The 16,256-nt window shown below is 41.9% G+C and overlaps 1 protein-coding gene across 3 annotated transcripts; it reads right to left on the minus strand.

Moving 5' to 3' along the window:
• Window positions 1-1,073: 1,073 nt before the first annotated feature.
• On the minus strand, window positions 1,074-15,780 carry FAM221A (family with sequence similarity 221 member A). Of its 3 annotated transcripts, none has more exons than XM_042801949.1 (7): window positions 15,762-15,780; window positions 8,856-9,029; window positions 8,209-8,399; window positions 5,863-6,069; window positions 3,866-3,976; window positions 3,119-3,207; window positions 1,074-1,457 (listed from the first exon to the last, which is right to left on the minus strand). In XM_042801949.1, the coding sequence occupies exons 2-7, from the start codon at window positions 8,903-8,905 to the stop codon at window positions 1,395-1,397; spliced, it is 711 nt and encodes a 236-aa protein (XP_042657883.1). In that variant the 5' UTR covers window positions 8,906-9,029; window positions 15,762-15,780; the 3' UTR covers window positions 1,074-1,394. The 3 variants fall into 3 exon arrangements, with proteins under 3 accessions (XP_042657883.1, XP_042657880.1, XP_042657882.1); XM_042801946.1 differs by lacking the exon at window positions 15,762-15,780 and adding an exon at window positions 9,955-10,325; XM_042801948.1 differs by lacking the exons at window positions 3,866-3,976; window positions 15,762-15,780 and adding an exon at window positions 9,955-10,325.
• Window positions 15,781-16,256: the final 476 nt, after the last annotated feature.

Here is a 16,256-nt window from a genome sequence, read left to right on the forward strand (position 1 = left end):
CTTTGAATTTGGGCAATTGAGACTTCCATTCCCTTCTTGCTTGGATTCCAGCCGTCTCCATCAGTCCCTGTAGGACCTGCATACACCCCTAAGAACTCTCCTTCCCTCCCAGCACTGGCAGCTGAACAAGCAAGCAAGTTGCCCTGCGCCAGACGCCTTCAACATCTCCTCTTGGCCCGTCAGGCACACGGAGGCATTCTCTCTGCCTGCAATCAGAGCTTTGTAAGCTCCTCCCAACTCTTGCGATAAAGCCTCAGTGCACACACACCACCTGAAAGGTCTTCAGTCCCAGAGACATAGCTCCAGGTACTTTCAAGGACAAACTGACTTAACACCTCCCTGTTTTCAAAGGAGAATAACAAAGTTAGCTCAGGCTCTGCTTTTGCCTCACAAGCTGCCGCCTCTGTACCAAGTTCTTGCTGTGCTGCTTCGCAGATTTAAACCACCACACAGAGTTACCAAATTTTAAATTTTCCTGCCTGCTACCTTTGATACAACATACACTGCCACAGCTGTGAATATGGACAGAGAAAACAAATGCACCTCTCCCTTCTTGAGGGACTCAGTCTGTGTTGGATTAGATGTGAAGAAAGAAACTGTTGCATAAGTTTTTATCAGACACTATATAATTATTTGTTTACATGCAATAATTAGCATATCCATTTCCACTTAATGTTTTCAGAATTTTAGTGTGACAGAATCATTGTTACAAACAGTTTCAGACAAACAGAATCGGGAGAATGGTACCACTAGAGAAATCAGGGATAAAGTATACAAGCAGGATCCCTTCAAATAGCTAGTATGCATGTGTGGAAATGGGCTTACAAGCACATAGAAGTTCACATGTAAAAAAACATTTATACATTGGCAAGAACAGAGTCTAGAGAAGCACGAGAGAAGAATGGTATGTTTGAATTTTATGTAAAGGTGATGAAAACAACAGAAAGAAGAAAAAAAAGATGTAAAGAAAAGATTAAGATGTCAACACTAACAGAACAAACCCCACCAAGTAAAAATCCACAAACAAGATGAGTTCTAAGGACTCTACAAATAAAGGGAGTGAGTCATAAAAGTCTAAGAACAGGATATATATTTTCTTTGCCCTTCTACAATGTAATACTTAAATACATGGTTATTCTCTCATAGCTTAAACTTCTAAATATGATTTTCAATTCTCAAAGGAATTTCTGTGTATCAGTTCGGGAGATTAGAAACGCACTGATTAAAGTACCAATTTTATTACAACAACTTACTTAAAAACTAATTTAAGCAGTAGACCAAAAGAGCAGAATAAAGAAATGAAAAAATACAAGTATGCAGGTCGGCGCAGCAAAAAATACTCTTCAGTACAATGATTAACACTGTGCCACGTAACAAAGATTTCTTTATTATTCTCATGGCTTCTTTGATGGTGCTGGACTTTCCTCTTTCTGTTTAGCAGCCTTCTCCTTTTTCAGCTGTAACAAAGAAAGACACCAACACTGGTTCAAGCATTAATTTGCAAGTTGGCTAGCAACGTGATCTTAATTCTCTACATCCAGTCATAAATTTGCCACAGTGATATATGCAGTGGAGAGTGAGCTACAGATAATTACTAGCCCAACCTAGCATTGCTTACTTTTGCACCGTAGGACAAAAGAGCACTTCCTTATCTCTGCAGCTCCTCCCCTATTCAAACCAGGGCTGCCTTTATCTCTGATAACGGTAATCTAGGTATTTATGCAGCCCTCAAGGCCAAAGTGCCTCACAGATGTTCAGGGTTTTATCTTTAAGTCAATGAAAGTTAAAAAAATTTTATTACAGATACGTAACAGCCACATTTACACTAACCAGAATGCACAAAATCACACAGGAATTTTGTTGCTGAAGTAAACCTCCATCTCAGTGTCTCCTCATTGACCCACAATGTCGTGTCTTACTCACATAAGATTTTTCTACACAGCAGGCTCTTATAGCATGGTATGATTTACTAACGCACATACATATAACTCTTCCATTTTGTACTAAGACTATTAATCCAGACAAATATATCTGTTGTTTTTAGAAGCAACAGTTGTTCTCAAGTATTGCTGCATTAACGAATGAAATTCTATTTAGAGAAGTTACAGAAAAGGGATGTTTTCCCCATAAGATAATGTCAAAAGGAAGCAAGGCCCCAGTCCTGATTTGGATGTCTACAAATGAACTCACTGCTAAGAAATCCTGTTGTTGGTCTATACAGCATCTAATTTTAAAACATTTTTCCATATTTGGAGGCTTGAAGTTTCTATATGAAATTCTTCCTACCTCTTGCAAAGAAAACAAAATCTTAGGGGGAAAAAGAACCGTAGCAATTTGGATTTGATAGTAACATGTTTTCTCCTATAAACAGATACTGTATTTGTACCACCATATTTTGTGATGATTTCCAAAATAAAATTCTTTTAAACTTCACAAAGTTAGAACAGGTTTCTCATTAACAAACACCTTGTTGCAAGCAGCAAGCATAACAGGAGTTAAGATTTTTAAAGTTAATTATGCAACATTGCCTTAGAAAAGAATTCATAAGCAGTCAAGACATACTTCCATCTGAGGTGGTGGAAGTAAGGAGCTAACAGGGGGAAAGAATAGGTATTTAAGCATCTAAGTGACCTACACCACAGGGCATTTAAAATTTACAATACAGTCAGCAGGGTGGAGGCAGCACCTCTAAGGGGGTGGTTCAGATCATCTAAGAAAACAAACCAGATTTAGCCCAACTGCACAGACATCCGTAAGGAAAAGAATGTCATGAAGTTTATAAATGAGGTAGCAAACACATATTCCTAAACGTCACAGGTGACTTTAGAGTCTGTTGGTTCTTTTTGTCACATATTAAGATATTTTGTTTTTCTGTAATGGAGAGTTGCCTCAATAAGAATCTGCCCAGTTAAGGTAAATACCATCCCAGACATGACCTCTGAAATCCTGCAATAGCTCATAACTGTATTTAAAACTCTATTTTAATAAGCTAGTGTTTTCTCAGGAAGAGAACAAATAATATAATGCATTTATATGCCACTTAAATCATATATTTATCTTTATTAGACACCCTCTTGTGAAAATATATTTGAATTAAACAATAAATGCAGTAACTTGCCCGTTCTTGATAACGGCCTTCAAAACAAGCCATGTCATCATCTTCTGAATGCCTTCCATGAGAAACTTGCCTTGTGGCACTAGAACCACCTGGAAAACAAAACAAACCAAAACATTTTTTCATTAATGATATTTGCTGTTCCGTTAACTATGTTTTACATTTGGCAAAACACATTTAAAATTAGAACTCACCTTTATAGGCAAGTAACAATCCCCAGCAAATGGGACCAAAGACCAACCTCGCTAGTCTAGGCTAGCAGCTATTACAAACGGTCTCAGAGAAGTTCAACAGTTACATAAATTGCTAAATTCTTATACTAAATTAGGGACATGAAATAAGCATAACCAATCCATGGATCCATGCAGAAAAGACTTTCTGACAGAAGGCAGTTCCACAGGATTGTGCTGAATATGTACAATCCATTCAGATATGATGAGCTTCTAGTAGGAATTTAAAATTTAAAAAACTGATCCAATGAATAAGTGACACGATTAATGGGGAAGATACCAAATGCTAGAAAAAGATCACTAAAGTTAAAAGCACATGGACAAAAATAACAAGCAGTAACAAAACAGTTATTCTAGGCACATGAATGTTGTACTAACTTTTCACAGAACAAGACTTCAATACTCATTATGGTTTTTAACTTTGATTTTAGACCTAAGCATCCTTCAACTCATAAATAAAACCAAATGATTTTATATTAAGTACTTTTTGTAAAACACTATCATCCTACTAATACAGCACCTGCTATCTGTGAGATGGTTTGAGCGGAACTAGAAGGTGCCTGGAATGCTTTTAGAAATGGATGATCCATGCTGGTAACAGGGGATTCTAAAAGTTCAGCAGAAGGAGCCCCTGTTAGAAAACAAGTTGAATGAAAACATAAATTAACTTCAGGAGATATATGAAGAACATTGTCCTGGGTTGAGTGAGTGGTGGTTTTTTTTTGGTGGCAGGGGAGGGGGCTATCGGGGCAGCCCCCTGTGAGAAGCTTCTCGAAGCTCCCCCAGCTCCAAGTCAGCTCCACTTCTGTTTGGAAACTGAGCCCATCGGCTGCGCCTCTGCGATAACGTATTTAAGAAGGGACGTGGTGAGGAGCAGTGGGACTGGTGAGGAGGAGTTGCTGCAGCTGCGTGAACACCAAGGTCAGTGGAGAAACAGAGGAAGAAAGGAGGGGGGAGGTGTGCCAGAGCAGAGACCCCCCTGTATCCTGTGGGGAGACGGCAGGGCGGCCCCCCCTGCCACCCATGGAGATCTACGGTGGAGCAGACACTGATTTATGGCCTGTGGTTTCTGCTTGCCTGATCAAGGTGCTGTGCCCGAAGAAGGCCGGGGTGTCATGGGAAAAGGCAGCCCCGCTGCTGTAATTCAGCGCTGGGAGGATTGCAGCATGCGGGGGAGTTCCACGCCGCAGCAGCTCGGGAAGGGCTGCAGCCGTGGGAGGGAATCCAGTCGGAGGAAGTTGGTGACCCATGACGGAGCAGTGTGGGGAACGCTGCGGCCCATGGGAGGAACTCATGTTAGAGAAGGTTTGTGGAGGACTGTCTCCTGTGAGAGGGGGACCACGATGGAGCAGGGGGAGCAATTTCCAGAAGCTCCCCCCACTGAAGATGAAGGAAGTGGCAGCGCTGACTGCACCCCCCATTCCCTGCCCCTGCGCCCCTGGGAGAGGAGGTAGAGATATCGGGAGCAGAGCTGAGCCCGGGAAGAAGGGAGGGGTGGGGGGAAGGTGTTCTCAAGATGTGGCAATGCTTCTCACTGTCCTACTCTGGTAAGTGTCGTTAGTGTCTGTAATAAATGTATGTTCTTTTTTTTCTTCCCCTAACGAGCCTGCCTTTTGCTCGTGCCCATAAAGGGGGATTTTTTCCCCATCCCAGTCCTATCTCAAACCCCAAGCCTGGCTCTCTGTCCCTTCTTATTGTCGGAAGAGAAGGGAGAGAGAGTGGCCGCGTGGTGGTTGGCTGCCGACCAGGCCCAAACCACAACAAACATACATGATGGGGTCAAAACAAGGCTACAGATTAATATCTACAACACTCAGTGCACACCCCATAAACTTGAGTTTACAAAAGCAGAAAAGACTTCAAAAGAAATGAGAAGCTTTGTTTAATTACTATGGCTATGCTATAGTTTCTAAACTTCAGACAAACCCAGGAAACCAGACCAGAATTTTAAAAAGAAATAATGAGTACATGCCAATAATAAATAAAACAGTATTTCAGGGCAAAATATGTCCATTACTAAATGATAAAAAATCACAGAGCAGCAGAGGCCAACTAACATGCCTGTCAAAAATAAAATTCTACAAATGACCTCTTTGTTTTATGCTGAACAGCTATTAACCTTTGAGTTTGGAAAAAAAAATGCTGCAACTGTATAACCAAGAAATACCTGGGCAGTATTAGGCTAAAGGATTAATGTAAATATACCATGGAAGAAAAACAAAAGTTACAGAGTTCTTTCTAAAAAATATGCTTCACTTCAACCAGAAGCTATTGGGCTGAACACCAGAATTATTGATGAATAGGGTATTTATCGGTTCACTACAGGAAGTTGGACAAGACGGTCATAACAGTTTTTTCACACCCAAGGACTGCTAGGAAAAAAAAAATAAATCTGTCTTAAGTCCTACTCCAATTGACCCAGTTTTCCTTTGAACTTGACAATCTATGCTGAATTACTACATTTCAAAACTACTTAGTTGGAGAATTAAAATTTCATCTCAGGTCAGCTGCACTTACCTATTCCACTGTCATCGAGTCTCATGTAGCCTTCTGCTAGTGAACTAAAACCAGTCAGTCCTCCCATAGCAGCGTAAGGAACATCCTGCCCCACAGGCTTTCCTTGGGCTAGGCGCTCTTGTTTAGTTTCCACGACTGTTTCATGAGCATATGTTGGCTGACCACATGCACAGGTAAAACAACTATGAAATCCCAAACACTTGGAACCTAATTAACAAATAAATAAGTGCAATGAGTGAGATGAAAATGGAATTTATACTTCATTGCAGATGAAACAGTGTTTCCCTAAACTGATTTTGTCAAAAACTACAGTTCCTTCACTACAAAAGCATTCAGCTATATGAAAATGCTGTAGAAAACAGCAGAAAGGATGACTGTGGGGATTAGATCATAGGGGTCGTGCAGGCTCAGGGTCTCATTCAGTCAAGTGTTGAGTACTTCCAAGGATGGAGATTCTACTTCTCTGAGCAGCCTGGACCAATGTTGATCCTCCCTTGGAGCAGACATTTCTTTCCTATTATCTAACTGGTGGATTTCCTATGTTGCAACTTGTGTCCATTCCCATTAGTAACACCCTTCTTAATCCCTCCCCTGACAAAAAATAAAAAACCCCTGTCATTGGATAAAGAAGACAACCTGCCAGCATTTTGGCAGTATGATCTCCAAAGGTGTACAGCACATGTCAATGTGGTGTGGTCAGAAAACTTCAAATCACAATGATACAAATCACAATCTAAATGTCTTTTACAATTAGCAAAATTATCTAGTAAACAGAGGCTGTGGCAACAACAAAATGGGTTCTACGTAAGAATACCATTAGACTGACTTTCAGGGGGTTTTTAAGTTTACATAGCCACAGGATGTAACTGGAACAGTTACACAAATGACATGTGACGTTCAGAAACACAGAGTGAAGTGATGTATCTGCCCTAGCTACAGCTAAGACTGTCATCAAAGCCCTGCTGGAGCAATGATGTGAACAAGAAATTGAGGAGCTGATTTTGCAAATGTTTCATTATACAAATTACCCTGCTTCCAACTCCCAGTTACAGTTCATTTTTCAGAACACCAAGAAAGATTTTTTGAAGTCTTGTGTAACATGCTGAAGGACCATATTCTTGGAAATGATAAATGCTTTTTTCATAGAATTTTGGGCACTCCTCAGCAATAGAGCTCTCACTCCGTGTTTGGATACAGAACACAGTACATACAATATACGATGTGCAACAGCAGTATTTTTTCAATTACAATTTATCTATCACATTAGGTTTATACAACACTGGGCTAGACTAGTATCAGTACATTAAAACAACAAAAGTCCAAAATAGAAGCATGTCTTGTCACTCCTCTGTGTAATCTGTGAAGCCCTCTGAAGTGTCAGGTGTTTCTGAGAAACACTAGAAAAAGTGCATATTATTAAAAACACTGTCTTCTAAGGATTCAGTCTGAATCATCCAGTTGCACATTTAAGACTTTCACATTACTTAGAGAAAATTCTTGAAAGGCTGTCATAGAAATATTTTATGTTTTATTCTGTGGGATATGATTCTCATCCAGCAAAAGCTGTTTATGATTTTTCCTGTACAAATTAGACAGACTTCATAAAAGAAATTTACTAACAGCATGGAACTCTAGCAGAAAAATCTTCAGCTTACATAATTTAAGGTTTCAAACTAAAAGATCTTAATGCCTTATTTATTTTCCATGGTTAATAATTACTGCTGTTTCATTATAATAACCTCCAACAACTGAGGCAAAAAGCTTCCTCTTAGTGCCTTCTCAAACCTTTTGCTTGAAACTCCATTCCCGTTTGCCTCTCTGGACCCACAATCTGTATGCTCGGGAGCCGCTTTGTTAGAGCGCTAACAATAGTGCTATTTGGGAACAGAGTGCTACTTCCTATTGAGTTGAGAAAATATATAAAAATACATTAACGTTATATTCAACCAGGCAATAGAGGAATGGAGAGCAACACTTCCCTCTCTCAAACTACCAAGTTCAAGTAGAAGAGTCCATTGCATGCAGCAGTGGAAGTGACAAACTGCAAATGGAGCGCTCTCATAGTGCTTGACTTTAGGCAGCTGTCTCCCTATGTACCCAAACAAATCATTCGGAAACTTAAGCTCCTTCACAGGACTTGGGGAAGCTAAGGGTGCTGTTCTAAACCCTCCTGTGCAGAAGGTGGTGTCTTCCTTCCCATTCCCCATCCTTCCTGCAAGGACCAAAATACACATCACTGACAAGTGCCGCACATACCTAATACTCTGGGGCAGCAGACAGATCCCTAACGTGCTGTTCCTGTTAAGTTTCCCAGCAAAAAATGCTGCAAGCCCATCAGTGACTTACAAGAGTTACATGAAAATCCAGGTGCTGCACTGTGCTGATCAGCAAAGTGTTTGCATCTGCAACGGATGGGCTGCGTGCCATTTAGAGGGACATAGTGATAGGACTGGCATGGGCAACGGCTCACTCTACAGGGCACAAAAATGGGACGGTCGTTGGGAACCACTTCATAGTCTGTTTTGTGTTGTTTATACCTGAATCAGGAAAAAATAGTAACTTTTATAACTTTGTTAGAATTTATCAGAAAACTGAAATACTTAAAATTTATCTTACAAGTTCTGAAGTATCTTTAATTATAGTAATTACTGTTAATTTTCAATCAAATGCTTATCAGGTGCTTCTACATCCATTCATTACATAATTATCACAGATCCTTATGTTTCATTTTGACAGTACTAGCAGAATCAATCTGATCTACAGTAACTCGTGCCTTAAAGCTGAATGTATTGAGGACTACAAAATCATTTTGGTCTCAAAAAAATTTCTTGAGATTTAGATTTAAGAACAGTTCTTGTGATTTAAAACCTAATTTTCTCAACCCTTAGACCTTAAATTAACTTGCCTACACAGTACTGTAATGTATTTGGAAACATTTTATATTTTCCTGATTTTAAAAAATATAACGGTGCAGAAAAAGAAAGGATACCTACCGGTGAGTACAAAAGCACAGCGTCTCTGGTCCCACAAGCTTACAGTCCATGCCATTTGGTGATCTCCAGCTCACATACAACCTGTTCTGTAACCGAATTGGTAATACCTTTCTTTTGTACTCCTCATATTCCTCAGGGGTAAAGAGCTTTCCTCCATCATCATCACCTGCAATTCTATAAGCATGTCAAAAAAAAAAAAAAAGTAAGAAAATGAAGATAATAAAAGTAGGTTTCTCAAGACATTTTTTCAAATGATACATAAAACTTCTGCTGTAAATGCAAAAAAAAAATCTTTCATAACACTGTCCTAGTGATACACATTTAACAGAGCTATAGTTGATCTTTAGAGAAATTTTATCAAAAATGCTCTTTTAAAAAATTTGCTCTGATAGACTGAAAACCAGCATTGTAAGAGAAAAGGGAAAAAATAATAAAGCAAACTACCAAGTTCCTGTTCATATGGCAGGAAAAGCAATGGGCATCAAGGGCTGTGTAACCAGTCAGCTCTGCCTCAGACTTCTTGAGTGACCCCTGGCAAGTCACTTCATCCACCTACACCTAACTGTATTGCAGACTTGTATCAGATTGTCTCATTTTAGTCTAGTCTGAATGAGATTAATCAGCTGCAAGTAGGTAACCACACTGCCATCAAAGTAGCAAAGCATCCAAGCTGTTTTCTACTATGCAAGAAGACGATGCTAGTGTCTGTACACGAAGTTAATAGCAGCTGTATCCCACACCTCGGACAAGCCCCTTTGTTTAAGTAATCACTCTGATCAAATTCAAAGTCACTAATTCCTCAGCCAGCACCCAAATTCTACATTTATGGTGACAATTAGTAAAATCTGTAAAATACAATTTAGACTGAATTGCTGCACTTAACTATGCTGAAGGTGAGTTTATTCACGTCTGTAAATACTTCAGTTATGATTTGTTGGGTGTGCTAAAACGTATGGAATGAGTGATTCTTTGTCACTCTGAATTCTGTGGATGTGTACATGGCCAGTACTGTCGAGGACCAGAATAACGTGTCAACACATCACTGTCATTTGCACGTCAATCCAGCTGACACCCACGGAACCAGTGTGTAACTACTTACGTAAGAAACACCACTGTGCTTGGTGGTTTAAACTAAATTAAGACCACACTTCAGGCTGAGTTGGTGTTTATTTCTGCTCGAGATCAGCTCGTCGAGAGGAGCGACGGCGAGATTCGGAAAGACACGTCGGAGTACACGGGCACACGTTTACACACCGCAAAACCGAATTCACGACGCGCGGCAAGCCCGCGTTTCCTCGGGGGGCTGGACGGGCGGCGGATCGGCCCCTCGCCCCGCCACCGGACAGACGGACACACCGCCCGCGGACGGACAGGCCGGCCCCGGCGTGGAGAAACGGCGCCTCCGTCCACTCGCGCACAGCCGGCGTTCCCACCCTGCCTCCGCGGCCGCCCCCCCCCCCCCCCCCTCAGCGCCGCTGCCTCGGGCGCGGGTGGGACCCCCACTCGCGGGCGCTGCCGCGGAGTCAGCGCGGGGCACTGCGGCCTCGCCGGGAAATGGCGGGGCGGGGGGGGGGGGGGGGGTGCGGTACCGGGTGCGACACGACGAGGCCGCCGCGGCCCGCGGAGCGGCGGGGACGGCCTCGGGGTAAACGGCGGGCGGGGCGCAGGGGAAGGGCCGCCAACCGCCGCCCCTCTCCCCGCTTCCCGGCGGCCGCGGGGCCCTGCCCTCACCGCCGGTACGCCGCGTACTCCCCCAGGGCCGCGGCCTCGGCCTGCAGCCGCTCCGTGCCCGCCACCGCGCCGCCCGCCGGCAGCGCCTCCCGCGAGCGCGCGGGCTGGGGAACCGCGCGTGTAATTGAGGGGGGGGGGGGTGTCGTGCCAGCGGGCGTGGGCGCGTGGGGCCTCGCAGCAGCTCCCGCGGGGCGGCGGTCGCCCCTCTCGGGGAAAGACGCCCTCGCTGAGCCAGGAGGCCGGGGCACGGGCACGCCGGTGCGGTGCATCGGGGAGGGCACGGACACAGGCGCCGGTGCCACGGACCCCACGACAACTCAGGTGCGTGTGTGTGTCGTCCCCCCCCCCAGGCCTTCCCGGCGCCTGCGCTCGCGTTGTCCTGAGCTGTCGCTACTCCTTCGACCTTCCTTGGCACCGCCACATTTCTAGAGAAAAATAGAGAAAGCTAGAGACATTTCTGATAGATGGGTAGGCGAGGGGTATTTTGGGGTCGGCCGCTGGTTCCCTGGAACTCTTCTGTTATGAAGTACCTATTTTGGTCGTGGTTCAAGACAAAAGGACGGCAGCTTTGGGAATCACTCGTAACCACAGATGGTTCTTAAGACTGGCAGCCTGGCATTCCCCGTTCTTCTCGTGCGTGCCACAAATGACGCCACCACGTTGAAACGACTCCTCCGAGGTGTTTGAAGGCTGTGGTCAAGAGGCCACAGGCTGCTATTTTTGAAACTGCACTAGCGGTGTAAATTGACTGCTTCCTCTTGATGTAAACATACTGGTCACATCATGACTGAACATGTGAGCAAAAGATGCAGTATGTTTTCCTTAACTGAGCTTCGGGAAAATGCTGTTTAAATGGTGCTTTGCATAAACTACGAGCCCTCCGACTGTCAAACTGAGACCCCAGAGGATAAGCTTTTTCCATACAATAAAATGATAGGTGCCTGTTGAAAAAGGTACAGCAATTCAAGGAAATCTCCATATTGTTTTGCACTGGGCAAAGCCACCAGCAAAGAAGCAGAAGGTGAAGAGTGATGTCACAAGGACCAAGGCAGTGTGTAGCCAAAATATCCCCCAGAGAGAGATGAAACAACAAAGACTCTGAAGTTTCCAGCAGTATCTAAATAAGGTGTTAGGGCATATGGTCTGGACATTTGTTCTGTGGCTATGCCACACACAAAAGAAATTTCAGCAGAGCAGCCAGCACTGTGATACAACGCGCGTGTTCTGTTACACCGAGATCTGAACACAAGTCCCTCTTAAAGGCAGGAAAGGTAACGGGAGCAAGTCATCACTTGCAGTCAATACATCTTCAAGTAAGCTAGTGGAGGAAAATAAAACCACACAGAAAAGTCAGGATTGTTTCTCCAGGGAAAATTCTTCCTGTGACCAAAACTTTGAAAAAGAAACAGATGGAGAAAGGGGACCTTGGAAATAGGAGAAGCAGCTCTGCAGATAGGGAATTCAGACGTACTGAGGAACACATTGCTGTGCAAGAACTGCACAGAACTGAAGGTCTTTGAGATACCTTATCTGTATGCACAGTTCACTGGTGCCAGAGGTCCCAGCACTGCCAAGGAAATCGGGGGAGAGCTCTGGCAAGCCTGGCTCATGCAGAATGAGCAGAGCTTGTGTCATGGGTTGATGTACCTCATCTGTGCAAGGTTTCTGTTAAAAACAGTGCTCTGAAATAGTTTGGGTTGGGAGAGCAGATCCAGGCTTCTGAATTCGGTAGCTTTTGGTGAGGGCTACGAGTGTTAGCCTATATTGCACTTTTGTGTCAGATTTCCTGTGAAGCAGTAGGCGTGAAGGTGTGGAGAGTAGGAAATAATTTTTTTGTGGAGCACCTGTCCTATGAACTACCTCCCATCATAAAAATTGAGGATTATATTCCCAGATTTGATCACAGCAACTGTTCTCTGCAATAGAGACAGTGCTCAACTTACTATCACCCCAGCATCTGCTTGGATCCAAATCTGTGCTCATAGACTTACTTGGGAACAGATATAAAAGGTGAAAGACTTTGTAATTCAGATACTGAGTTCTTCACTAGTAAAGATATTGCAAGCACCCACTGTTTTACTGTCATAGCATGAGTATTGGAATATATTTTGGGTTCAGAAAACCCTCTCCTGTCTCCCATCCCTTCTAATAAATTGTTAGTGGACATCTGAAATTAAATTCATTACAGACTGAGTCAGACCAGATTTTCCATGGTAAACTCTTGAATAATTTTGAATAGCAGGAAGAAGAAAAAAAAAAAAAAAGCTTTCTGCTACTGTAAGGAGGCCATGGCACAAGGTAAGTAAAAGGAAGAGAAATCCAGATGGCATGTTTTACCTCCAATGGCTGTGATGTAGCATACGGATGCTGCTGGCCCAAGATCTCTGAACACATCAAAGTGGGTTGAACATATGGACACTCACTTACAGTACAGCTCTGTGAGACCTAAGGTGCTGCCTACACATCAAAGGCAACAGCTTAATGCTGCCTAGGGTGTTGACAGTCTCTCTCAACACCCTCTGTTAACAATAAAATGTGCGACCCTTTAAATTTTCTTTAAATCCTTACATGCTTGACAAGTGCTTTAGAATTCATCTCAGTGAAAGTCTATATAAATTGAAGATAGCCACTTTATTAATGCAATCGATAATTTAGTGAAAACAATTTTAGTATTTTAGACCTCAAGTCATCTTTTTGAAGTAACAGTCATTCTACTTCTATGGATTTGGTCAATGACTATCTCTAATTAGCTGTTCTGAAAAACAAGAATAATTGAAGTGGTATAAAGAACAATTGAAACAGTTTCCATCAAATTGTTTCCTCCCTCCACATTTGTTATCAATATTCTGTTATACTTAAAAGCAAATACAAGCAGTACTCACTTATAAACTTCTAACCATTATGCTATGATAAAAATTAGTTTGTGTATTACTAAACACCTAGTTTATGGGGATTTAAAAATGTTAACATTTCTCTTCAGCTTTGCTATCAGAGAAACGGCATGATTAGACATCTACTGAAAACAGTACGTTGATGAATGTGACAGGGAATATGCAAGCTTCTGTGCAAGCAAGAGTTGATTAATAATGAAAGGTTTTTGCTGAATATACTGGCAAACAGTTGGGAAACCTGTAGTAATTTAGATTGCTTACAGATAAGATAGCATGTGACGCCACTGGTGCTTAAGTGATATGATTTCATATGTTTATGTAACGGGAGGCTTTTTAACTTGTGCCTTATTTTAATAACCTAAATGATATTTTTAAAGAAATACAAATGCACATGTGTATCATCCCAGGCAAACAGATTTAGTGAAATTCAGTAACAGTCTATTCCACATGAGAAACATTGCACAAGTCTCATTCACCTTCTTAGCTGCTATGAAAGTAAGTCTTCCATTTCACTCTTGCCTTTGAAAAAGTATTTTACATACTATCAAATACATTAAATCAAACCTGGCAGATGGCATTTGTGAAGCACAAACTAATGAAAGGACACAATCTCAGGTAAGGAGGTTATATTTGGATTATTTGTTAAATATTTCAATAGACACTTTACATGAGCTTTAAAAAAGCACATCAATTAGGTAAAAACGTTTTGGAGATTTAGCTCGTTCCATTAGTTTGTGTATTTTGAGGAAGTATTTTCTAAAAGGTTTTTGAAAAAACAACTGGGAAATTACATTTTATGTAGTCATTTTTCTAAATAAACTTCTTGCAGAGGTTCCCAAATTTACTCTGCATTCCCACAAACAAAGGCCACAACAGCAGCAATTACCCGCAGAATACGTACCTGCACAGCAGGCACTTGATCACTTAGGCACTGTGCATACAGCAGACATGATGCAGTTTGGAAACCTCTGCATTAGCAAATGTTTTAAATGAGAATTTAGATCTATCTAGCCAGTGTCTTTAAATGATTTTGTTAATGAAAAAAGTATTCAGCAGTTACTTGGCAAAACGGACAACTGTGCAATATGTTAGGCATGTTACTGGATGCCAAGGATACTCATGTTTCACCACACTGATTACAAGAACCTCTACATCCTTGTGCCATGTTTCTGTATTTTAAAAATTACTTCATTAAAAACAGATCAGCAAACTTCTATGATCCTAACAGTGGATAAGCAGCTTGTTAAGAGCCATCTCACTGCATTTCAGTGGAGTATCTGTCCACCCATTCATCCCAAAGGTTCTTCAGTGTGGGACCACCCAGCACTTCACATACAATTGTGAATCAATGCTCAGATATCTTAATTACATTAAGGTTACTATGGTGAGATTCAAAAATTACTTGTTTAGATGAAGGAAGCAACAAAAAGAGCTAGAGAATCAGGACAATCTTCCCTAAGAAAGGTGTTTGCCTGACAGTTACTTGGTTGTGAAACTCAGAGCTGTATTAAGACCTGTGGTGCTTCTAGCTGTTTACACAGCAATCAATACACTCTTTTATTTCAATTTTTCTTCATTAGAACTTTTGTTTGGGAGTGGATCTTGAACATTTTTTGCTACATACATTAAACAACCATTCACAGTCACAGAAGTGATACCAATTACATAGTGAAATCAGCTGGTAAACACTCATGAGGAAAATTACAGCTGGGAAAAATAGTCTCATAATTTACAAAAAGATTTAAAGAACAAAACCAAAACAAACACTACCACACCCTCCCCAACCTGCCCCCCCCAACTCTGGGGTTCTTTATATAAAGGAGTTTATACATCCCTCTGCCCTCCAAAGAAAAAGAAAAGAAAACCCAACCCAATCCAGCCTAAGAACCAAACAAGCTTAAGGAAATTCTGTATTTCACAAAACTGGAAGCAGGGCACTTGGATTCGTGATGTCATCTGAAATGGGAAATACATAGCTGCATCATAAAATTTGTAGCACAGCAGAAATACTATTTAAATATTCCTTAAAAAAAAAAAAATTAAATTTTGGCAACACAACAAATTGCTATAATACGATCAAGCATTTTGGGCCTGGGGTGACTTGTAGGCTCTCTCTTGCTTCTTTTTCACAAGCCCTTGGGTTCTTTACACAACCTCCTGCCTTTGCAGGACTGCCACCCCTCACAAATTATGCTGTAAAGGAGGCTGCAGAGTAGAACGTGCAGATGTTTTCTTGCTACTGACAGAAAAGGCCACTGAAACCTTCTCCTTGTCCCTTCCTTACCCTCTTTTCCTTAGTCCACATGCTTAAAGTTTAGTTTTGCCACTCTGAAAAGTGCTGTCATCCCCACAAAAATGATGAAGCTCAGCTTCCACCCTCTGCACTGCTGAGCACAGAAATGATGGAAGAGTGGTGTGCCAGAAAGTTGGTGAAGGGAGAAGTCAGAGGCACAGCATGGTGATACAACACAGAACAAGGCTGGCCACAAAAAGCGGGGCAGGACGTATCACAGATACTGATGTACTGTGGTATCAACCCCTAATAGTGCTGGTTTCACGTAAAATTAGATGTAGGGTGCTACTAGAGTATTTTTATGTTGCTTCCTGATAAACAGTTGTTTCAACTATATTCATGAATGGAACATTTGTGCCGTAAGATATGGGTAGTTCACAGTTCTCCCTATTTATTTGTCAAGTGCAAGCTAATTCCAATGAGACACTGTACTACTGAAACCTGAGAGAAAAGCAACTAATTCCTAATGGCATCATGAATTACTGT

This window comes from Tyto alba, unplaced genomic scaffold, assembly GCF_018691265.1.
Source record: "Tyto alba isolate M040663 unplaced genomic scaffold, T.alba_DEE_v4.0 Super-Scaffold_38, whole genome shotgun sequence".
NCBI classification, from domain to species: Eukaryota; Metazoa; Chordata; class Aves; order Strigiformes; family Tytonidae; genus Tyto; species Tyto alba.